Source organism: Python bivittatus, unplaced genomic scaffold (genome assembly GCF_059951505.1).
Source record: "Python bivittatus isolate LINGU-HERP-01145 unplaced genomic scaffold, Pbiv_v1 ctg000220_np1212, whole genome shotgun sequence".
In the NCBI taxonomy this organism is placed as follows: Eukaryota; Metazoa; Chordata; class Lepidosauria; order Squamata; family Pythonidae; genus Python; species Python bivittatus.
In genome coordinates this window covers 30161870-30185067 of record NW_028277048.1, presented here as the reverse complement: position 1 = coordinate 30185067, position 23198 = coordinate 30161870, and the positions used below count along the sequence as shown (strand labels likewise).

Below are 23198 nucleotides of genomic sequence, written 5' to 3'. Positions count from 1 at the left end.
CCTTCCTGTCCTCGCCCGCCCCAGAACTCTTCTCAGCGTTCTAGCCTCGCCTCCTGGCAGGCCACGTGATCTCTCGGAAGGTCCAATCGGCGCCTTTTGCTGCTTTATGAACTAGCCCGGACGGCTGCGCTTCTCTTGCTTTGCGAGCGGAGGGATGGATGGAGGGGTTGCTCCGGAGTAGGTAGGCGACGGGGCCGCGGTGCGGGCCAGGGGTGGCCTGTCCCGCTAAGAAGGGTCGGGGCGATGGCGAGACGTAAGGAGGATGTACCTTTTTCGAGTAACGGTGTAGAGCAAAAGGCGGGCAGTCTTATGAATGGCAGCGACCAACGACGGAGATTAGCAAAACGCGTTGCGCGGTTTTCAAACGTTACACTGACGCTTCTAGCTGCAAACGGGTCGGCTAAACTTCAGTCCCTCGGTGTTAACGAGTTTCGCAAGGAGATGAATTTGCCCCCCGGGGGCAATTAGCATTATGCCTAGTCATATAAACGCCTCGACGGGTTTTTCAGCGAGAATGGTTATTCCCACAACCCCCAGTTCCCCGTATTCGCGTAATACACTGAAATATCGGTTACTCTGACGTAATTGAGCTCTAAGCGAATCAGGCTCTTTTAGCCTAATCTGTTATGCGGACTCAGCCTAAAAGTGCTGGGATTGGGGGAGGTGTAGCTGGCCCCTCATGCACTGATTACAGTGGATGTAAACAAAAGTGCGCAACGAATAAACGAGAAACCACGGCTGTGGGAAGGAGCATACTGGACTACTTGTGTTGTATTCTGCCCTGGTGGTTGCTACAGCGCTTGCTTGCTTGCTTTTAACATAGGTGCAAACTCAGGCAGAGAGGATCCTAAATGGCTCCAGTAGGAAAGGAAAACCAGCCAGTGCCTTTGCCCCTTCCGAGGACTCCTGCCGAACCAGGTCTGAAGGAGGGCACTTTGCTGGCTGCAGGTGTCTTGAGCAGCAGTAAGATCCCAGTGCTTTCCAGAAGCAGACACCGTCCAAAGTTGAAGGAGTCCCAGCCGCAGGTGAGCATGATGGAGTCACTTTTGGCTTAGCCTTGTTTGGAGACTAATACACAGTTCTTCCAGAAAGTGCATACTCTTCTAACCCAGTGTCTGGGTAAAGAGCCAGGACTGTGTCACTGTATTCCTGACCAGCTGCAGTTTCTGAGTGATCTCCAAGGGCAGCCCCATGTAGAGTGCACTGCAATTGTCTGAGAGAGGTGACTAAGATCTGAGTGACTGTGAGAAGGGATTTTTTGGTCCAGGAAAGGGCATAACTGGCATACTGGATGAATCTGGGCAAAGACCCTCCTGGCCACAGCTGCCACCTGTTCTTTGAGCAGGAATTGTGAGCCCAGGCACCCCCCAAATTATGTGCCAGTTCTGTGTGAGGGAGTGCCACATCATTCAGAACTAAAGATGAAAAATCTGTGGTACTGGAAGAACCAAAACACACAGCACTTGGTCTTGTCAGGGTTGAATTTAAGCCTATTCCTCTTCATATAGACCCCAACAGCCTTCAAGTACCAGAACAGGACTTTGTTTAATCTGGGGTAGAGATATGTAACTGGATATCATAAGCATATTGATGATACCTGACCCCCATGTTGACAGTTGACCTTGCCCAGTGGCTTCGTGTAGATTTCAGAAAGGAAGGTTGAGATTGCTGAGCCGTATGGCATTCTGCAGGTCAGGTGCCTTGGGCTTGACCTCTCCCCCATCAACACCAACTGGAACCAGCTACAGAGCACAGAAGAGAACCAATATACCGCCCAGTCGAAATCCCCACATTTGCTCTAGAAGGATACCATAACCAAAAGTATTGAAGGTCATTGAGAGATCAAGGAGAATCAGGATAGTTGTACCACCACCATCCTGGCTCTTCCAGAAGTTATCAACAAGTATGATTGATTCTGCCTTCATACTGTTTCCTAGCTGAAACCTGACTGAAAAGGGTCCAGATAGTCTGCTTCCTCCAGGGCCCTCTGAAGCTGCAATCTGACTGCCTTCTCAATAGCCTTCTATTGAAAGGGAGATTGGACACGTGTCCATCATCATTGGGTCCAGAGATGGCTTCTTGAGAAGGTGGCAGTGTAACCACCCCCTCACTCAAAGAATCATTCACTGTATCATAGATCTGATCATACATCACCTCCTGGACACCCTTAACTAACCAGGACGAGCATTGATCTAAAGGACAGGTAGCTGAGTTAACAATCCTAAGAATCCTGTTCATTTCTTCAGGAGTTACCAGATGAAACATCCCAGATAATAGGATAGAATGGATTTTTCACTTTGCATGGATTTTCAGATCTGAGCAACTTTATCTGACAGTATCTAGAATATTCCTCGCATCAGCCCTGAAGACATTGCTGTGACCTCCTTGCCACCAGAAAGTGGGGTCACCTTAAACAGGGCTGCTAGCTGGTTACCTGCAGATGCAATAAGAGTGGAAAAATAAGCACATTTGGATGCTCTTATTGCCACAATGTAATCCCTAATATGGGCGCTTATCCATGTTCTTACTTCATCTTTCTCCGGCGGTGCTCCACGCGTCTCTTGTCATTTCATCTCCTGGAGCTCCTTGGAAACCTGGGGAGCCCCATGATGAATAGGGAGAGGTCGCATAGAAGCAATCCAGTCCATGACTTTCATTATCCACCAAACTGAATGCTGGGGCTGGAAGGCAGAATCTCAAACAACAGCTCTGCCTTCCCTGTGAATGGCCTGCCCCCAGATTCCTACCATATTTCTCCCTGTCTGTCAGAACTGGGATGTGAAGCTTTGAAGGGGTGCTTTGCTTCAACTGAGCCTTCAGTGTAGCTCCACAAAGGGAAGCATGTCCTAGTGATATTTTTATGAAGCAGATGGCCGGCCTTGATGCTTTGCTCAGAGGCATCAGTGCAGGGTGCCTTGCTTTCAATGCCATGGTGCTGCTTCGGTCCAGCATTTGGAGTGAGGCAGCTGTGTTAAGCAAAGTAATGGTGCGTTGTACATCTTTAGTCATTATTAATAAAAGTTCTTGGAATCATTGTTACATTGCTAATAGTGTTGGAGATATGATTTTTTTCCAGCTAAGTAGTTATTCAAGATAATTACTTACTTTGCACATGCATGTATGTATATACACACACACACACACACACTTACCCCATAGTTATAGATGAATGAGAGACTGCTGGGTATGGGGTGGGCTATAAATGTAGTGAAATAAATAAATGGTTATTGGGACACTGTCATTTGGGGTTCTGTTCCAGGTCCTGGTTGTTCACTGAAAGATATTGTGCTCAGAATAGAAGAGCCAACAATATGGGAGTGGGGAGCCTGGATTTTTGCCAGATTTAGACTAACTGCCTCTTCTCTAACTAGATTACCACTAGGACAAGTTTTTATAGGAAGACAGTAGTAGTCTGAGTTCAATCTTCTTGTTTTCTCTGTAGGCATGTTCTTCCAAAGCAAGGAGCAAAACAATCAGAACTTGCAAGATATCTCATTCCAATCCAGTTGTGGAATTGGCAGCTGGGTTATCACCCAAGAGTCTTACCAGAGAACCCTTGACAGAGACGCAGTTAACCACCTCTGGTTGTAGGAATGAAGGTGATATGTCTCATGGCAAAGATGTAAAGATTATTGCTTATTGCAATGGATCAGGTTTTGCAGGCCATTTTTATGAAGAGCTTTAACTTGACTGTATGAGCCATCAATACGTGATAGAATTCTGGCTCTCTGTTTGGGCAATGTAGGTGGCTAAGTAATCAACATTGGAGAAGGTGGGCTAGTAGCATTAAGCTAGGACCAGTATTGTTGAATTTCAACTCCCATTGACATAGCCAGCGTTGCTAATGGCCAGGAATTATGGGAGTTATATCCTCAGCAAAGTTTTATGGGCCACAGATGTCCTGCTGCAGTGCCAAGCCATAGCTGAATATTTCAAGAAGAGCCTGGCCTCTTCTAACATGGACAGGTTCAGAAGCTTTTGTTCCTTTGCTTGGTAATCCATGGCTTGTTGGCTTGTCTGGAATTGTGTTTAATCATAACAGTGTCTAGTGGTGATAGAGTTTGAATCAACAGCACATAATGCAGTGCTTGAATGAGGACTGGTTTGTGCCTAACACTAAATGATAATGGTAAGCTCACACATGTTAAGCCCAAGCAAATCATATTAATGGCTTGGTGTTCTGGGTGAATCCACCACTGTTACGTCTCAACTGCTTTAAATTATCCAAATCAGTCTTAAAATTAGATTTTTCACATAGATAAACTATTTCTCCCTCTGCTTGTGAGAGAGCACGCTTTTGGATGATGCGGCTCTTATGGTAGGGCATGAGGTTCATGTGGAGCCTATTTTCAATTGGAGATGAAAGAGAAAAAAAATCTAATTCTCTGTGTGAGTCAGGCTTGGGAAGAATGGTGCAGACTTCTAGGGACTTCTTTCTTGGTATCTTGTATAATTAGCTGGTTGAGGCCTTTTTCCCAAACACGATTCCTTAACTTGTCTGTGTTGCTAATGCAAACTTCAGTTTTCCTTGCAGAAGCGAATGCAGCCGAGTTTGTGCCTGACCCAGAAGCTCTTGCCAGCATACTGTCCAACACAGGGCTGACTAACCAGATGGTGAGTGCAGCTAACAAACCCAGCCTGGCCCAGCGAGTTCCTCTGAAAGGGAAGAGAGCGTGCTTAACCAGCATTGGGGTAAGTCTCCATCATGTGCAAGAATTCTGCTGGGTTCACTTATGTTGTGTGTTCTGGTCTACTGAGTTAAAATGGAGCAGTGCAGATATCCAACCATGTACCTATTATTTCTTTATGCAGTAGTTCAAAATTAAAGGTGACCCTTAACTGCTGTTGTAGTTCAACAGAAAATATTACAATCATCATCTGCAGATATGTTACCTTAGCTATGCTTTTTTCCCTTTGGGTTTATCTTGGATTTTTTTTAAAGTTCCAGTTCCAGCACAATGTCAGTTTTGGGATGGTGTGCATTTCCAAGAATTCCTAACTAGATTCATACATTAAGTCATGATTATTAATAAACCACCAACTGGGTTTGCACAACATATAACACTAAAACCAAACAAATTATATTTTGACGCAGCATGATGTGTGAACCAGCTTAAGTATGCATGTATAGACCTCTGGCATCAAAAAATCCAACCATGTGAACAAAATCAGTATGTTGATGATACCTAGCTTTATATTTCAACCTCAGTCTGCGCAGGTGAAGCTGTTGATGTTCTGTCTGGAGGCTGTTTGGGTCTGGATGGGGAAGAATTGACTTTGGCTCGATCCTGGCAAGACTGAGTGGCTGTGGCTGTTTGGCCCCTCTGGGTTGGGGATGTTTTCATCAATGATCTTCGATTCCACTTCCTCATTTGAGACTGGTGTGCAATTTGGGAGTCTTCCCGGACTCATAGCTACCGCTTCAAGAGCAAGTGGTAGCTGTAGCCTGGAGGACCTTTGCACAGGTTCATCTTGTGTACCAGTTATGTCCTTTCCTTGACTGGGAGGCCCCTCAGATAGTCACTCATGCCTTGGTCACCTTCTAATTGGACTATTGTAATGCATTCTGCGTGGGGCTCCCTTGAACACCAAGCTATATCTGGTTCAAAATGCAGGGGTATGAGCAGTAACAGGCACTTTGGACTATGCCCACGTGTCATCACTGCTTTGTGAGCTGCATTGGTTGCCAGTTGGCTTTTAGGTGCAATTCAAGGTGCTGGTTGTTACCTATAAAGCCCTTCATGGCACTGGGCCTGGTTATCTGAGGGACTCCCTATCTCCAATTGTCTCTGCCTGCCTGGTACATTCACACAGAGTGGGTACGCTCCAGGTCCCCTCTATTAAGCGTTGTCACCTTATGGGACTGGGGAAGTGTGTCTCCTCTGCCACAGCCCCTGCCCTCTGGAACAGCATCCCCAAAGATATGAATGGTGCCCACTCTCCTAAGGTTCCGGAAGGCCCTTAAAACCTGGATCTGTTCCCAGGCCTGGGGTTATTGTGTTTGTGGGGGCCCTGTCAGGTTTTTATGGTTGTGTTGTTTTTAGTCTGGGCTGTCATTTTCTGTTTTCTGCTTTTAAATGTTTCAGCTGGGTACTTGGATTTTGTAAGCCACCCAGAATCTACTGGAGTGGGTGGGCATAACAGATGAAATACATAAATAAACACCATTCTGTTTACTGGGAGAGGATTCAGCATTTTGAAACTTTGTCCATCCAGACTGCATGCAAGTTCTGTTTTCTATGTGGACTCTGCTTGCCTTTTTCCTAAACCTAGAAAAAACCCTAGTGGCTAAAACAGAGAAAATGTAGATTTAACTACATATATATTAGGGATACCCTGAATCCAGTTACTTTCTTTTTAAAAATTGGATTTGGGCATGTGTTCTCTCTCTGTAGAGTACCCAGAGCTCCCTGTGTACAAAGGCTCCTACGATGAACCCTTTTCGCATGTCCCACATCTCGATGTCAGCTTCGAAAGGTACAACTTAACCTGGATTTCCTTCTTGGGGAAGACAGACTTAGGTCAAATAGTGTCTGAGGTTTATTCATACAGTTCCCATGGTGCAATTCACTGGGACTTTGAAATATTTGAAGGCAATTCTTACCGGGATTAGAAAATTGTTCTGAAACCACTGATGGTTTATCATTCGTTTGATTCTTTCTTGTCCCGCCACAGATACAGATCATCCACGGTCCTGGAGCCTTGCCTTGAATACGCAACAACTTAAAACACTGTCAGCTACACTCAAGAATCGGAAGCCGGGGGTGAGTAGTTGATTGTCTTTTGCAGGTGGAAACACCAGCAAAAAACCCTCCTTTTTTGGGAAGGGAAGGGATTGAGTTGGATGGTCAGCGTCAGTCTCTGCAGTACAAACGAGAGGTCTTTCATTTGGAAAGATTCTAGCCCAGCAATTTTCTTGTCAGTGTTGGATATCATAAAATTCTTCATTTTTGTTGTATCTGTAAATCTGTGGCTCAGTATATCAGGGATGGGCCACTTCAGGCAGTCTCCAAAAACAATATTGCTCCATTTTAGTTGCAAACTGGAGAAACAGAATGGCAAACAGGCTTCTCATTGTTTTTTGGCCCCAGAAGAATGAAAAATGGTATATAAGCCTTCATTTGAGTTTAAAGCCATCCTCCCTGTACAACCTCCTCTCAGCTCTTTACAGTTCAACAATGCCACTGTGTCCCTCAACAGGGGGCCCTTGAGCACTATATGTATATGTATATGTATATGTATGATGTGTGTGTGTGCATCTATCTTGTCTGTCTATCCACATGCACTGTAACACACACACATACCATATATACCCACCCTCATGTATATATATGTATATGCACACACGCACAGACATACACACACACAATGTATATGTGTACACACACACACTCCTATATATACACACATACATATGTACACACACACACAAACCAACCCTGTGTGGGCACACACAAATATACCATTGTTGAAAGGTTGACTATCCTTGCTTGTCATGGGCATCATTATGGGAACTGCTATGTTTGTACGTAGGTCTCTTTTTCCTAACCCTGTCCATTTGCAGTGTGTGGTCTTGATCCACTTGCTCATTTTCTTGTCTGTCTTGGGCTTCTTACTAATGGAGTAGTGCCGAGGAATTGCCTGCCACGTGTCTCTAGCGTTTGTCATTTGTGTCAGGCGGAGATGGCAAAGGCCGGCCAGCCCACAGAGACCGTGGATGGTGACCAGCATAACAGTTTGGCGTCCAGTCTGGAGGCAGAAAGTCTGAGCAATGTAGCTGGGGGCAGCCAGGCAACGCAAAGGTGAGAAAAGAGCCAAATGCTCCCAGCTGGACTGGAGGCTGTTCCCTTTGTGATCCATTGGGGTTCGGGTGGGTGGATCGCGATTTGTAGTAAATAAAGTCTTGGTGGCTGAGTTACCACACTGGGCTCAGCACGGCTTAATTCAGCTATGAATGGTTGAGCAATGTATTCTGAATTATACAGTTTTTCATTGCAGGTTTTTAAATTAGTGTTTTTTGCTTCTCAGGGAGAAGGAGGGTATTCTCATCTTTTCAGTAGAAAAGGAAAAAGTGTTCATTCCTTACTGTTTTTGAACTCCCACCTCTGTCTCCTCCTTCCTCCCATTATGAATTGCCACATAAATCCAGGCTTGTAACTTTGAATTGCTTTTGCTCTTAAACAGCAGCTCAGTTGGGAAGAAGGAAGCCACAAGAACCTCTTGGAAAGGTGAGTGACTGCATTCTTCTCTACAATCCAGAGCCATGGAGAAGGTTCTCTTTTCTTTTTTTGGAGTACAGCTAGATTTGCTCCCATGTCTGTCGATATAAATCGGATAGTGCAGATCGAACAGTACACTTTGTTTATACAGTGGTACCTCGGGTTACGAACGCCTCTGTGAATGAACTTTTCGGGTTACGACCAGCTCCGGCCGCAAAAAATTACCTCGGTTTGCGAACTCCGCCTCGGGTTACGAACCGGATCCGCGGCCATTTTTCTGCCCCTGACACGTGGTCCACGGCCATTTTCCGCCCCTGACACGTGGTCCGCGGCCATTTTCTGCCCCTGACACGTGGTCCGCGGCCATTTTCCCGCCCCTGACACGTGGTCCGCGGCCATTTTTCCGCCCCTGACACGTGGTCCGCGGCCATTTTTCCGCCCCTGACACGTGGTCCGCGGCCATTTTTCTGCCCCTGACACGTGGTCGTAGGGAGGGGGACTCTCCCTCCAAGCAATAGCCGCCTCCCTGTCCTCCATGCCAGAATGGATTAACGGTAATTACATTGAACCTTATGGGGAAATTTCCTTGGGGTTGCGACCAATTCGGGGTACGACCAGAGTCATGGAACAAATTAAGTTCGTAAACCGAGGTACCACTGTATTTCAGTAACAGTGAGATCAATCCAGTTCTTGCTTTCACCTGACCCTTGTTTTGTGGCCCTTTTTGCTACCATATAAAAAAATCCATCCTGCTCAGCACAAAGCATTCAGATGGAATAATATTCCTCAAAAATAGATAAAGATGGTTTTGAGATTTAGGGGCAACTCTTGTTTTTCTGTGATGGAGACTAGCTTTTCCCAACCTGGTGCCATTCAGATGCATTGGATTTTAGCTCCCTTAATTTCCCTCCAGTGTGGCCTTAATTCCAGTGTATCAGAAGGCATCTGGTTAGGGAAGACTGGTTTAAAATAGGACTACAGGTAGTCCTCGGGTTATGTCCATTCATTCAGTGACTATTCAAAGTTACAGTGGCACTGAAAAAATGGACTTACGATTGGTCCTCAAAGTTGTGGCTGTTGTAGTATCCCTGTAGTCATGTGATCAAAATTCAGGTGCTTGGTGACTGGCCTGCACTTACGACTGTTGCAGTGTCCCGTGGTCACATTCTCCTGCTCTGTGCGAACTGCCTCCACTTCAACTCCCCCCACCTGCCTATCTCTTCCCCCATCTCTGCCCTTTTAGCCTCCCTGCACAGCATGGCCAAGATACAGAGGCCACTGTATTCCGCCACCCGCCACCGCCCCCAGCTGACCTTCATCATCGTCTTCAGCTTGCCTCCTCTCCAGCAGGCTTGCTTCTGCCACTGCCTCCCCAGCTGCTGGGCTCCTGGCGGGCCCACCCTGCTTCAGCAGTATCAGCCTACCGCTGGCTGGGGGTCATACTGATGTGGCTGCTCCTCAGGGAGGGGCTTATGTGGGCCCGCCCTGGACCTGTCTGGTGCCCGGGTGCAAAAGTCCGGGTGTGACCTGCCACCTGCACCAGCTTCTGCTTCTCCTCCTGGTTCTGTTTCTCCCCACAAAGAGCTGCTGCCAATATGTGAGTCCCTCCACTGGGCCTCATTGTTGCTTTTGGGGTGGCTCTCTGGCCTTTGCACCACGGTGGCAAGGCAGGAGTGAGTGGTAACCGGGCAGCCCCAAGGTGTGTCTGGAGACTTTTGGGGTGGCTCTGGATGCAGTTCTGCCACTGTAACCTGCTGCTTCCTGCTTTGGTCCTGGGGCACACTGTGTGCTCTACTTGGGGAGTTCCTGCCTGCAAAGGTGCCACATGGTCTGGTCCTGCCCGGGGAAAGGTGCCACCACCACTGCTTGTGGCCCCCATGCTAAAGTTCAGCTGAGCCAGCCAGGACTTGGGTAGGAGAGGCTGTGTCTCCCACAGGGGGCTGGGGTTGGGTGGGGTGGGGAGTTGAGGGAGATGAAGACAACAAAGGTCAGCTTAGGGCGGCAGCAGGGGCCAGTGGTGGAATACAGTGGCCTCTTCATCTTGGCCATATTGTGCAGGGAGGCCAAAAGGGCAGAGATGGGGGAAGAGATAGGCGGGTGGGGGGAGTTGAAGAGGCAATTTGCACAGGGCAGTGTGAGGTCCTGGCCTAATGGCCGCAACTGGGACTGCCAGGAATGCTGTTGCTAAGCGGTGTGGTCATATGATGTTATGCTTAACAACTGCTTCACTTAGCAGTGGAAATTCTGGTCCAGATTAGGGTTGTAACCCAAGGACTACCTGTCTGACCTGATGGCACTCGGTATCCTTTATCCTTACAGAGGAAGAGTTCATACCAGACCCAGCAATGAAAGCGAGCATCCTTTTGAACATAGGCTTGAGCCACCCCACCCTTGGGGCCACTCGCAAAGTGAGCCTGGCCCAGCGGGTACCGCTGAAAGATGCTGGAAAGCCATCAGTTGTTTGTGACAACTTGCAGGTGAGCAACATCAGAGCTCTTGGTTTCCCTTTGTGACCCTAGGTGCAGCAGGATGCTTACCTTGCCTATGTGCACCTTGGGCCTTCCCTTAATCCTGTTGTCTGGATGTTGGTGCATTGCTAAGTAGGTTTCAGCTACAAGGAGGAGTTTTAATCTGTGGTGGCTGTTGGGCACTGACTTTATTTTCTGTCCGCAGGGTGAAGGGGCTTCTCTGTCCCAGCCCCGCATGAGCGTTCTGTCAGCAGGGAAGTTTGGCCGTGTGTCCTGTCGTTCTACTCAGGGCCTTAAAGGTACCGTTCATAGAGGACCTGGAACTTAATTTAAGTCTTGGAGCCTTTCATGACTACATCTCTGTAATTTCTAACTTCTCTCTTGCTTGTGTTGCAGGTCTAGAGAAGTTGGAAGCTTCTGGAGCCCAACAAACCAACACCCCCCATGGGAGATGTTCCACTGTTGAATGTTCACCTTATGGACTAGCCAGAAGAATTCCTATTACCAATTCACAATCCTTGGTTTGTACTTGAGGCAGATGGAGAATCTCTGAACTGTATCCTTAGTATCCAGCTAGTTCTGACTAACCGTAGGCAAATGCTTGACAAACCCATATATGTTCAGCACTGCTGGGTTCTTGGAGACAAAGGATACCCTTTATTACTCTGGATTCATATATTAGATGGGCATTTCCACTCCTGGCCCATATTTCATGAGGGCTAAAACCATGTTTGCTGGTTTCTTGTTCGTTTAGGCCCAACTCAGAAGTGATGACTTTTAATCCATAAAGCCCTCTTTGTCTTGAAACCAAATACGTCTGCCCGCTTCTCTGTTGTGGATGTGAACTTGTGGCCCACCAGAAGTTGCTGAACTGTAAGTCCCAGCATCCCTCACCACTTACCAAGCTGGGTGAGACTGCTGGGATTTGTAGTTCACAATATCTATAGTGCAACAGGTGTGTCACTCCATTCTGTATAGATTTATCTAGCTGTAGTGTTATCTTTGGGTTCTCCTTCATTTGCCCTCACCATCAAAGGATATGCAGGTGTCAACAGATGGCAGATGGTGGCATTCTAGTTATGGTGCATCTTGCTCGGGGATACTAACACCACTGCTTTTAGTGACAGGCTCAAATAACCCAGGTTCTTCATGGGAAAGTTTAATGTTTTTAATTGGCTGCGTATATCAGATGGAAAGTGATATCCCACATCTTTTACTGTTGAAGCTATCATCCCTAGATGGAAAGGCAAAGCAGGCTAGAATAATATAAAAACATGTTAAGCTGTCCTATAGCAAGATGGTCCATCTATCTCAGAACTGTTTCTTCTGACTAGCAGCACCCCTGCAGAGTCATAATTGGATGTCGTTCTAGAAACCTGCATACAAAATGTGCTGTTATCACTGAATGATGAGCCCACCTTGTTCGATTTGCCCCTTTTGAAGTGTTCTCTTGCAGTTCTCTGTGATTCCATCAAGTCAGTCTCTGAATGCTTTCTCTTGTACTGCACCAGCATCGCACGCCTTGGACATGCAACCGTATACCTGTTACCTCCAGCACTAAGGACAACAGGGTGGGTATCCATCACTTGAAAAAGATATAGCAATGGAAGACTAGGCAGCTATCTAATTCAGCTTCTTGTAGCCAGGGAGGCTCTGGTTCAGAAGCTGGGCCCTCCTGTTTGACAGCTGGTCCAGCTTCCTGTGCTCCACATGCTGGAGAGGAGGCAAACTTAGATTAACCTTGCTCTCAGGGCTCAGACGTGCTGGGTTGAAGTGTAGGCATTCAAACCTACAACAAACCATAATTTCAGGTTGTGGCTTAAGGTGTTCTTCCCCAACCAGAATTCAACCAGTTTCATTATTTTCCCATTCACATTAAAAGTAAATATTTGTCCACAGCTCCTGGTGATCGGCTGCACTAGACCTCACAAAAACATGATTTAGCATTTTGTGTGAACTGGATGTCCGTTACAAGCCAGTTTCAAAATGGTGATGTGCATCATGACATCATCATACAAATTTTGCAATTACACACTTGCATCATAATATTTGATGCAAGTACATAAGCTGCACCATTTTTCTGATGGTGTCATTTGTACCCTGGCAGATGCCCATGGATGGATGCTCATGTGTTGATATGCACAATCTTGTGGCAGTGTATTGTGTCAGCTGCTACATGTTCCTGTAAGAAGAATTAGATTTCTGTTGTTCTTTGGGGAAAGTAGCATTTATTTTTAATTATTATTTTATTAGTTTGTTTATAATTAAATTTGTATGCCGCCCTACTTCCAATGACTCTGGGCAGCTCACAAGTAAAAAAAAAAAAAAAATGCTTTTCAAGTCAATAGATATCTGCCTCTGTATCTTTTCCATATGAAAGAATTGCTCCCAAAATTTGATTCTCATTATTGTTCCTTGGTTCCAGAGATAGAAAGTAGATGCAGGGTGATTTTATTATTTTGATGCTTTACCTTTTGGCTTATATAAGCATTCTGATGGTGAATGTACTTTCAAAATTTTGGCTTTAAAGAAATTTGAGTAAGTTGTCACTTCTTACTAAGAATGGGCAGTAATGAGCAATTTATTTTAATCCTCTAATTTGTTCTTCTCAGGTCAAGTGGTTAGACAGAGTCACCAGACAGATGGGTGCTATTGGCTCCAAGGAGGAGGGCACCAGTGTGCCCTGGGTAAGTGTCCCTATGGTGAATAATAGTGTTGCACAGATAGACAATATGTCTATAATTAGGGCTTGTGTTCCTCAGGTCACAGTGCATTCAGTCCATCTAACACATGGCCCAAAGTTCCTTAGTGGTACATAATTTTGGATAGTTCAGCCATTTTTCTTATTCATGTCTGCCACAAGCGAAGGTCTGTTATTATAAAATATGTCAAAGACAGTAGATACATAGATGTTCATTTAGATCTTGATGGAAGCTGGACCAGATAACTCTTGGTTAGGGTTAGTATTTTTGTTTTACTTAAAGAGGTAATCATGTGATTATAGCTGTCAAATTGCTAAGAGGCCAGCACAGCATAGCTTGTGTTTTGTGGTACATCATTGGTTGTTTATTCTTTCCCCTTTATCAAAGTTGCAAGTTACACAAATTGACTTCTGACTTTTTTAAAACATAAGATTGTGTTCCTAAAAACTGTAAAACCAGAAGTGATATAAACAGAAGCCGTTCTTTTGGCAGGCATGGCAAAAATATAGCAGCCATGCTAGGATGCTTGCTGGGACCAGCAAATCATTGCTGAGCAGAAGATGGGCAAGACGGAAAATCTTCCTCATGTTTCTGCCTGTTCTTGACAGCCCTTTGGTGGGATGTGTTTCAGAGGAAGTGATGTGACATTTCCCTATACACACACACAGGAGAAAATAGCTGTGCGCCTTTTTGATGACGAAATGGCAGGATCGGTGAAGAAAGTGCCAGCTGTTCCTGTGATGAGCACAGGAATGGGAAAGCTTCAGGTAGGGAAGGGAGGCTTCAGGGTGGGAGGTCAGAATTTGCTTTTTTTTTTTTTTTGCAGAAATGAGTCTTGAATGGGGAAGGTGCTGTGTGGTGATTACTTAACTGCAAGTAAAGCCAAAGTCTGAGGTTTACAGAAGTGGCTACTGCAGGCTGTAAACATGTGGTCTTTCCCCAAAGGCTTGGATTGGGCCCCCGGAATGGCTCTCAGAGGTGATGCTCACTGGTGATGTTAAACATGCAGAAGAGGGTGGTTATTAAAGATACGGGAAATAAGCAATGGCAGCCTCAGTGGCCTTGGCCGATCTTGAAAACCTAGACAGAGATGGCCCTGGTCAGTACCTGCCTAGCCTTGCAGGGCTCCAAGGGGTGCAGGCCAGATGAGGAAGCTGAATACGCTTCCCAGGAGAAGGCAGTGGCAAACACTTCCACGTAGTTTCCATGAAAACTCCATGGGCACGCCCGCTGAGTCTCCAGGAGCCGACTGCTCTGAAAGCCATAGGAGGTGCGGTGGCAGTGACGTTACAGGGGTGGATGGTCTGAAGTACTGCATAATAGCATGCTCTGGAGGTTCTCTGGGGGGAACTGCAGCTCATCTGCCTCTGGTACAGAGGAAACAAGCCCCATGCGGATGAGGTGGAGCAATGTTGCTTGCTAGGTGAGCTGATGTCTCCTGTGGATTGAGACTGGGGCTACCTTTTTCATCGCAAACCTCTGCATTCTTCTCCCTCCAGAGTATTGAACTCCTTGCCCAGCTCTTGCAGCAGAAGATGGATGGTCACGTTGATTATGAGGAGGCCCCTTCACTACAGGAATTGCACAAGCTCTTGACAGCTCACTGCTCATCAACCCCAGAGGCTTCCAAGCCTACCCTACCTTCCGCACCTCCACAGGATCCTGGGCCAAGCATGGGTGAGCGGGCCCCAGATTTGACTGGGGCTGCTACCTCTGCACTTAGCTCCCCACACACCATCTCCAGCCAGCAGCGTTTCTGCCACAGCCCCTCCCTGCAAGTAGTCAGCGGCCCCTCATCCAGTGCAAGAAGTACAGGTGAGGCAGGAAGGGAGGGAGGGAGGGAGGGAGGGATGGGTGAGGGCTACGTTGTGGGAAAGAATTAAACGTTCTGCTGATACGTTATGTGGAATGTAGTCTGGGCATCTCCCTTCTTGAGAATCCAAGACCAGGAAAGCTCACAGGGTAATTTGTGGCCAACTGCAACAAAAATATTTGTTTGCGGGGAAGACAGTGGAATGCTATAAATGGTGCATTGGGCCATTTTCCCCCTTTAAACTTGGGATGCGTATCGATCCAGTCCCAGTTCCACTATCCTGAATGCATCTTCAGGCTTTTCTTCACGTGTATCTTGCTGTTCCGCATACTGTAGTTGTGAGGAAAGGAGCTGGCAGACTCTGGGGTTCAGATCTGTATCTGCTGTGACACTCATTTTGAGAGTGACCAGAAGGATGTGACTAAATCAAGATGCATTACTCAGTACGGGATTACTTCTGTAAAGCCTTTCTTTATGATCAAGGATGATAGGATGCCACTGGAGGGGGCAGGGTTAGTATTTTCAGGCTTTTTACGACTTTTGAGAAGCACGGAAATTTTAAGGTGAGAAATGTGTGACTTTAAACCTTGCAGAGGCTTTAGGCACCCATTTTTCTCAAATACCCGAAAGGGGGGGAAATTAGCTAGCTTTGGGCTTAAGGCAATGGGTTCCTTAAGCCTCTGCAAAACTTAAGGCAGCTGTTTTTCCCCTCTAATTTCCCCTCCCTCACTGGAAGGTGGAATCTGCAGGCTCTAGTTGGGGGCTGAGACTGTTGTTTGAACACTCCTGCTCTAGGGCCCAGACAGACCTTAGCTTGTAAGAATTATTTATTATGGCCAAAGGCCACCAATTTGAGCTGATGACATAATGGGTGGTGATTCACTGTACCTGCTGACGGCATTCATCAGTTTTGCTTGTGACCTCTCCTTATATATATTAGAATTTTTCAATATAATAAAAGTATACAAAACAAACAAAAGAAGAGATAGTAAGATAAAAAGAAAGGAAATGAAAAAGAAAAAGAAAACATACAGTTATCCCTTCTGCCTTTCTTTCTGTTGAGTAATTATCTTAATCTTTTCCCTGTGCTCTTCATCCCTTCTTAATCCCTGAATCCCAAAATCAATATTTTCTTCTTTCAACAAAAAGCCCATATAAGGTTTCCAGTCTTCCAAAAAAAAACCAACGTTGTTGTTTCTTCTCTGACCAAACTGGTCAGCTTTGCCATTTCTGCAAACTCATTAATTTTATAATCCAGTCTTCCACTGTAGGTATTTAATTGCTTTTCCAACTTTTTGCATATAGTATTCTTGCTGCAGTTACCGTGTGCAGTGTTAATTTCCCATATTTATTTTCTAATTCCTTGTCCATAAAAACCAGTAGGAATAATTCTGGTTTCATCATGACGTTAGTCTGCAATATCTTTTGCATCTTTGTATGGATTTACACCCAAAGCTTGTGACTCCTCCTCAATGCAGCACCCTATGTGCCATTGTGCTGCCTTAGGGTATAGCATGTTCCTGTCCTCAAGTGAAAGAGTGAGCAGGAATTCAACTGGACAGCCTGGAAAGATTAATGGGGGAATCATATTTCATAGGGAGCTTACTGTGAAGATCCCTATACGGTTCAGAGAATAGCAGGAGATGCCCTACTGTTTTCAGCTATAAAGCAGGTGCCCTTCTTGCAGGGGGCCTATTCTGCCTTCCAGCAGAGCACAGAGAAGGAAGGAAGGGAAATCTAGCTTGAAAAAAGGCTCTCTAGTGGGGGTGGTTAGGCATTTTTAAGGAAGTGAGATATTTTGGTGGCTCCAGACTAAGGCTCTAGAGCTTCCTGTTGTTGCAGATGAGATTCAGCTCATAGCACCTTTCAGGGTCTGGGACTTGCTATTTAAGAAGTGCCCTGACTTGATCACAATCCATGGACAGCAAAACCTCTGGAGATAGGCCATAGGTCTGCAGTTTATACCCTAGGACAGTGTTTTTTAACTGTGGCAGCTTGAAGATGTGTGGACTTCAACTCCCAGAATTCCCCAGCCAGTAAGGCTGTCTGGGGAATTCTGGGAGTTGAAGTCCACACATCTTCAAGCTGCCAAGGTTGAGAAATAGTACCCTAGGGTCTACTTTCAGAACAAGTAGGGTTTGCCAGAGGTTGTTAGAGCCAGGTCCATAGGTTAAAAGTAAAGCTTTAACTAAAGATTAAAGATTGCCACCCAAGCACCCCCTTTCCACCAGTGATTGGAGACACCACCTGAGAATACTGAAGCACTGCCGGCTTGGCAGTCTGTCAAGAGGAGCAGGCTGGCTTCTGAGGCACACCTTGGAGGTATGACAGAAGGACTTCCTAAACTCTTTAAGCCTACTGACAGATCTCCCCCTCCACTGCTCCCTTCAGGAAGAAATGACAAGGCCAGTAAGAACCTTGGAGCCCCTGCAAGGGACTATGAAGGGTTGTGAAAGAACTGGGGGCGCAGATGGTATTTTCTCAAAAGGTCTGGCTCAGGAAAAGGGGGGAGAATACTGGAAGTGAACAACTGTGGCTATGCATGTGGTGACCACGGGAATTATTTGGAGTGCTTGAAAATGGGATGTTTTTCTGAAATGAGGGACTCCTGGCAAGAGATGTTTTGTTCCTTACAAGAACTGGGCAGAATGTATTGGGAAAGTGCCTTACAAACCTGATCTGGAGGGCTTTAAACAGATCCCCATGGGGGAGGGAGATGAGAGACTAGAAAATAGCCTGAAGAACAGTAACCAAGGAACCTGCAGTTGACCAGGGTTCCATGCCTCCTCCTGTTTGCCCCCATAGGTCTTGCAAAGCAACGGTTGGATCACCTCCTCACTGCTCCCCTTCGTTTCCATGAAGCCTGTCTAAATGATGAATGCGCCTTCTACACTTCTCCCCTTGCCTCCCTGACTCAGCCCTCAGTGGATCGGTGCCAAGATCCTGTGGCAAAAATGCTAAATGCTCAAGATACCATGGTAAGATCCAGAACCCAGAGTTAGCTTGTTGATGTGCTGAGTGGGTGGCAAGCCAAGGTCACATGAGCTGAAAACAACTCCTGATGTTCACTCAAAGCATTTTGTTGAGAGAAGGATCCACACTAGGATCCTTATCGCTCCCCTTCTGTTTGTGTATTATGGGCTATGCTGCCATCTTCCCCACATGAAAAAATGCTCTGCCCTGTATGGTTTGTAGATAAGTCTGTTTGCTTGTTTGCCCTCCAGTGCCCAAACTGACAGGATCTCCAGTGGGATGCATGCACAAAAGGGGCTGGGCTTTTTATGTGTGTTCCCGCAACTTTGGATCAAATGTGGTGCTTGTCAGGGGGCATTTACAGGTTTAGAAGGATCTATTTCTGGGAAAAAGCCAAGATACCAGAAATATGTCTGTTTTGCAGAATGAGGGACTGCAAAACATGCAGGTGTGCATATGACAGAGCATGTGCATACCAGAACATTCTTGGCATGGCGAAGTTATGTTCCGAGCTGCTTTCTGTGGCAACCAATAACTTCATATTAACCTTTTTTTCAAGACAGGCTCATTCTTCAAATGAAAGGGTGGATGCTTGCTCTTTTCTACTAGACCAGATTGCCATTAAACGGCTGACATTTTAATTGCTGTTTTTGCCTAGACTGGAATGGTGGCCACTGGCATTGTAGTTCAGCTTGCTGTTTGTCAAGGATGTATATCTTTTTCTTGTCTATATTCCCTCTACTTGAAATTTATCAAGGCATTAAGAACTGTCGGCTATAAGTGCCTAAAATCTGTAGCTGACTTGGCGGCGGGTCTTATTTATCCAGAATTATTCTTTTTTTAAAAAGAGGGGCAAGGAAGAAGCCCTTCAAGTATTCTGGTTAAATTTTCTAGTAGGTTTTTTTCCCCCCATGATACACATTTCTGGCCTTTTTCTTCTTTAATGTTTAGAAATATTTTACATCCCATAGTAATTATCATTTACATATAATTTTTGGTAATATGGCACTTTCAAAAAGTTCTCTGGAACTGCTGTTCTCCCAAGGCTAAGAAATAAAGTTAGTCCTTAGAGAATAGATTTTTGATGTAACCGTTGTTATCCCGCTTCAGGAGATGTTCTTGGTCAGAAGTTCTTAGATGCTTGTTAATGGCCAAGGAGTATATATATCTTTGTAAGTCATGCTTTTGCTCTTTTTTTTTTTTTTTTCAATCAGCACTTTATACCCATCTCTGCATCTGCACGTCTTTCCCCACCTTCAGAAGCAGAAAGGACTCCATTCTCCTGAAAAATGGGGCCATGCCACTATTTTGTAGGGTGGTCAACATGGACAGAAGTGCCCTGTTCTCAATACAGTATCATAGATCCATCTGCATATGTGGATGCCCTGTTACCCCAAATGCATCAGTCTGGGATGCTGGCTGGGAGGAAGCTGAAATCTCATGTAACACCCCTCCCCCCCCTCCCCCCCACATCCTCCCAGTGCTGCAAAAAGGGAAGGAAGAAAAAGGTGCAAAAGCTGCAACTCTTTTTAAACTGCAAGGAGCTGCAAGATGTTGCTGCAACAGATGATACACTAATGTTATATTAATTGTATGTAAACAGTTTTTTTTAATAAACTAACTGTAAAAGAATTGCCCTGATTTTAAAAAAAAAATGGGGGTAAGGGGAGAAAGCAGGGAATTTGTTTCAAGTTCAGAAGACTTTTTAATAAAGCCATCCTGTGAAATAGCCTTGCCTTGCCAGATTTTGTTACAAGTGCTCTCTACCTCTTACTGTTTTTGTAAGGGGGAGGGGGCTTGATCACAGTTAATTACCATATGAAGGTAGTAAAAAAATTGGGTTAGACCTTTTGTGGACCAGTACTTGTACTGAAATAGAAAAATACTAGGCGAGTAGCCAGTCTCCTTATCTCCACTTTTCCTTCTTTTTAATTTATAACTAGAGTGAACTGATGCTATCCTGTAAATTGAGGGCTATGGGTATGGTAAAAACAAAATAAATCCTTTAAAATACACTAGTATGAAATACAAAACCATTATCATTGGCATCATCTCAGCTACCTGTGGAACAGTTCAGTCTAAGAATTTCTGGAGGGCCAGCAGTGTGGATGCCCTCTTCACGTGGAATATCCTCCTGATTTATAATGTGGGCACAGCCACTGAAGAATCCTATTCAGCTTGGCTCCTCTTATCGTGTTAATGGAGGATCAGTAATGGTTTCTCCCAGAATACATGGGCTGGTTGGGACAATTATGATGGAGAAGACAGTCCTAGAGATATGATGGAGGCAAGCTGCATAGGGCTTTAGAAATTAAAATCACCACTTTGAATTGTTCCAAGAAGTGAATTCAAAGCTGCTATAATGTGGTCTAAAGTACTAGTATAACATGGTTGTGATGATGAGTGGCACTCAACAATTGGGCTGCTGGGCTCCAGATTAAATGAAACTTCTAAGTGGTCTTCAAAGACAGCCTCATATTGAGTGAATTGCAGTACAGCTAGTCCTCGTTTAGCAACCACAGTTGGGATCGGCAGCTCTGTTGTTAAGTGAAGTGGTTGCTAAATGGGAAATCACATGACTGCAACTGTGTTTTTCTTTTCTCCACTCCCCTGCCCTTCGGAATGCTCACTCTGGTACTGAGATAATTAGCAGGAAGGGAATTAATGTTGTATTTACATTCATTGGAGAAGAAAGGATTACAAGAGAGTAAGCAGGCACACAATGGGAAACACATCAAAAGCAATGCGCTGGTGCCAGCAGCCCCAAGAGCGCTGTGTAAACAGCCCAGTGTATTCTCCATTGTGTGCCTGCTTACTCTCTTGTAATCCCTTCCCCTACAATCTCTCAGCTCTGCAAGGGGGGAAAAAAAGAAAACAGGTCAGGCACAGGACAACGTGCACTGACTATAATGGCGATCACATGACTGAGGGATGTTGCAAAGGTTGTAAATGTGGGCATTGGTTGTAAAGTTATTTTTTCAGCACTATCTTACCTTCAAACAGTTGCTAAATGAGGCAGTTGGTAAGCAAGGACTACCTGTAGTCCAATTGCATAGTGACAAGGGCATATTGTTATTGCAAAGTCCTACCTCAAGTAGGGCTGCCAGTCATCCACCAGCCAAAGCTGGGCAATGGCCTCCACCTGCCCATCCAGCCCTAGCTGTAAATCCAGGAGGATCTTCAAGTTATAGATCTGGTTCCTCATGGGTAGTGCCACCCCATCAAGAAGCCACATTCAACAAATGGCAACTTCATCTAGCTATAATTCAATTTGTCCCGTCCAACCTTCAAGTGCTCAGACAAGATGATGGCATCTCCTATGTGGCTGGGTAGTGATGTACAATTGGGTATCATCAGCACATTGACTATGCCATAGCCTGAAATGGCTGTTAACATTTACCTGAAGCTGCTGGGAGAGGTCAAGTAAGGAGGTACAAAACTCAGCCCTGCAAACACCCACAGGGAGGCAGATCTTCAGCCGACATCAATGCCTCCACCCACCAACTAGAACTATCCACTAAAGAAGGTGTGGAATCACTGCAGAACTGTGTTTCCAATCCCCAACTCCCACAAACAGTCCAGGAGGATACCATGGTTAATGATATCAAAGGCTGTTGAGAGATCTAACATGAGTAGGCCTGAACCATGACTGAAAACAATCCAGATAAGCTGCTTCCTCTAGGGTGCACCTTCCCTAAAAAAATGTCAGCTCTATAAGGTAGACCAGACTAAGAAAAAAATGCCATATAGGTCTAGAACTACTTTTACTGGAACAGCTATAGTAACAGAATCTTGTAAGTCTGAATGTGCTTCCCCCTTCACTCACTTTATCTCTGTGTGAGTTAGGGAGGGGCCTGTCTGAGAAGTTTACTCAAATTAGTTACTTGGAATGGGATCAAGCAGCGCTTGTCTGATTGTTACCTTGGTAGCAGCATTTACTCCTGACCTTGAAGGTGATTCCCCATGTTCTCTACAAAAGGAGGCTAGAGACTAGACAATAGTTGTCATGAACAGCTGGTTCCAGGAACGATCTGTTCAGGAAAGGATACCATTATCTCTTTCAAGGTGGGAGTAACTACCCTCTTCCATAGTGAGGCATTGACAACCTCCAAGATTCAGCTTGTTGTCTTCCCCCCCTCCACTTAATGGCCAGGAGAAGCATGGCTGAGGACATACCAGAGAGTACTCTATTCAGTTCTTCAGTTTCCACAGACCAAAACAAATCCCAGATAACCTGGTAAGATGCAGATCCAGTCTCTGATTCCACTCACGAGGAGTCATGAGACTGGCAAATCTGAGTGACTTTATTGGATTGGCCAACAGAGGCTGCTTGGGAGCAGCCATGTCAAGTGCCATGTTGCCTATTGCCTCCATTGCCTGTTAGCAACAAAGCCCTCAATGGCACTGGCTGTAAGACCACTGGAGGATTCCCCGTGCACCCACCAGATTCTCTCTGGGTCTATGAGCTACCTAGGGTGGACCATCTTAATTAACTTGTTCTTCCCATGAAGGATATGGGTGACAGTTAATCTTATCTGGATCTGAAAGCATTCTGATCATGGCAAAGAGAAATGTCTCCCACATACCAATCACAAAACTGCTCTGAGGCAAAGGTGAAATCAACTGTGTGGTAGCTTACCTGAGTCAGGCCTGAGATAAGCCCATGATCACCATGGAGGCCAGGAACTCCTGAACTCTTCCCTACCTGGTTCCCAGGGGATGGACATTGAAGTTCCCCAGTAGCCAAAGATGGGGGACTCTAAGACCAGCCCCAAGACCAGACTGAGTAGCACAAGGGAGGGCACAAGTACACCAGAAGGATTCCCAGCTTGTCCCTACACCCAAATGTAATATACTGTATAGGCATTCACATGCCACTACCTTAGGAATAGTGTCCCTGGTCCCAGCCAAGGTGTCTCGAAAGATCAGTGTCGTTACTCCTCCCTATCCTTGGTGTCTAGGCCACTGAAAGACCCAAACCCTGCGCAGACAAATTTTTGAAACCGCAATGTTGCAACCCTTA

General features: G+C 45.7%; 1 protein-coding gene across 3 annotated transcripts; it reads left to right on the top strand.

The window, feature by feature from the left end:
- Positions 1–80: 80 nt before the first annotated feature.
- TROAP (trophinin associated protein) lies at positions 81–19884 on the top strand. Of its 3 annotated transcripts, none has more exons than XM_007426226.4 (17): positions 81–181; positions 824–1025; positions 3443–3599; positions 4535–4692; positions 6396–6477; positions 6676–6764; positions 7678–7802; positions 8185–8228; positions 10539–10696; positions 10893–10986; positions 11084–11208; positions 12199–12258; positions 13300–13374; positions 14058–14156; positions 14889–15204; positions 18008–18180; positions 19390–19884. In XM_007426226.4, the coding sequence occupies exons 2-17, from the start codon at positions 852–854 to the stop codon at positions 19459–19461; spliced, it is 2001 nt and encodes a 666-aa protein (XP_007426288.3). In that variant the 5' UTR covers positions 81–181; positions 824–851; the 3' UTR covers positions 19462–19884. The 3 variants fall into 3 exon arrangements, with proteins under 3 accessions (XP_007426288.3, XP_087994353.1, XP_087994352.1); XM_088138227.1 differs by having other exon boundaries at positions 4523–4692; positions 14889–15066; XM_088138226.1 differs by having other exon boundaries at positions 4523–4692.
- Positions 19885–23198: the final 3314 nt, after the last annotated feature.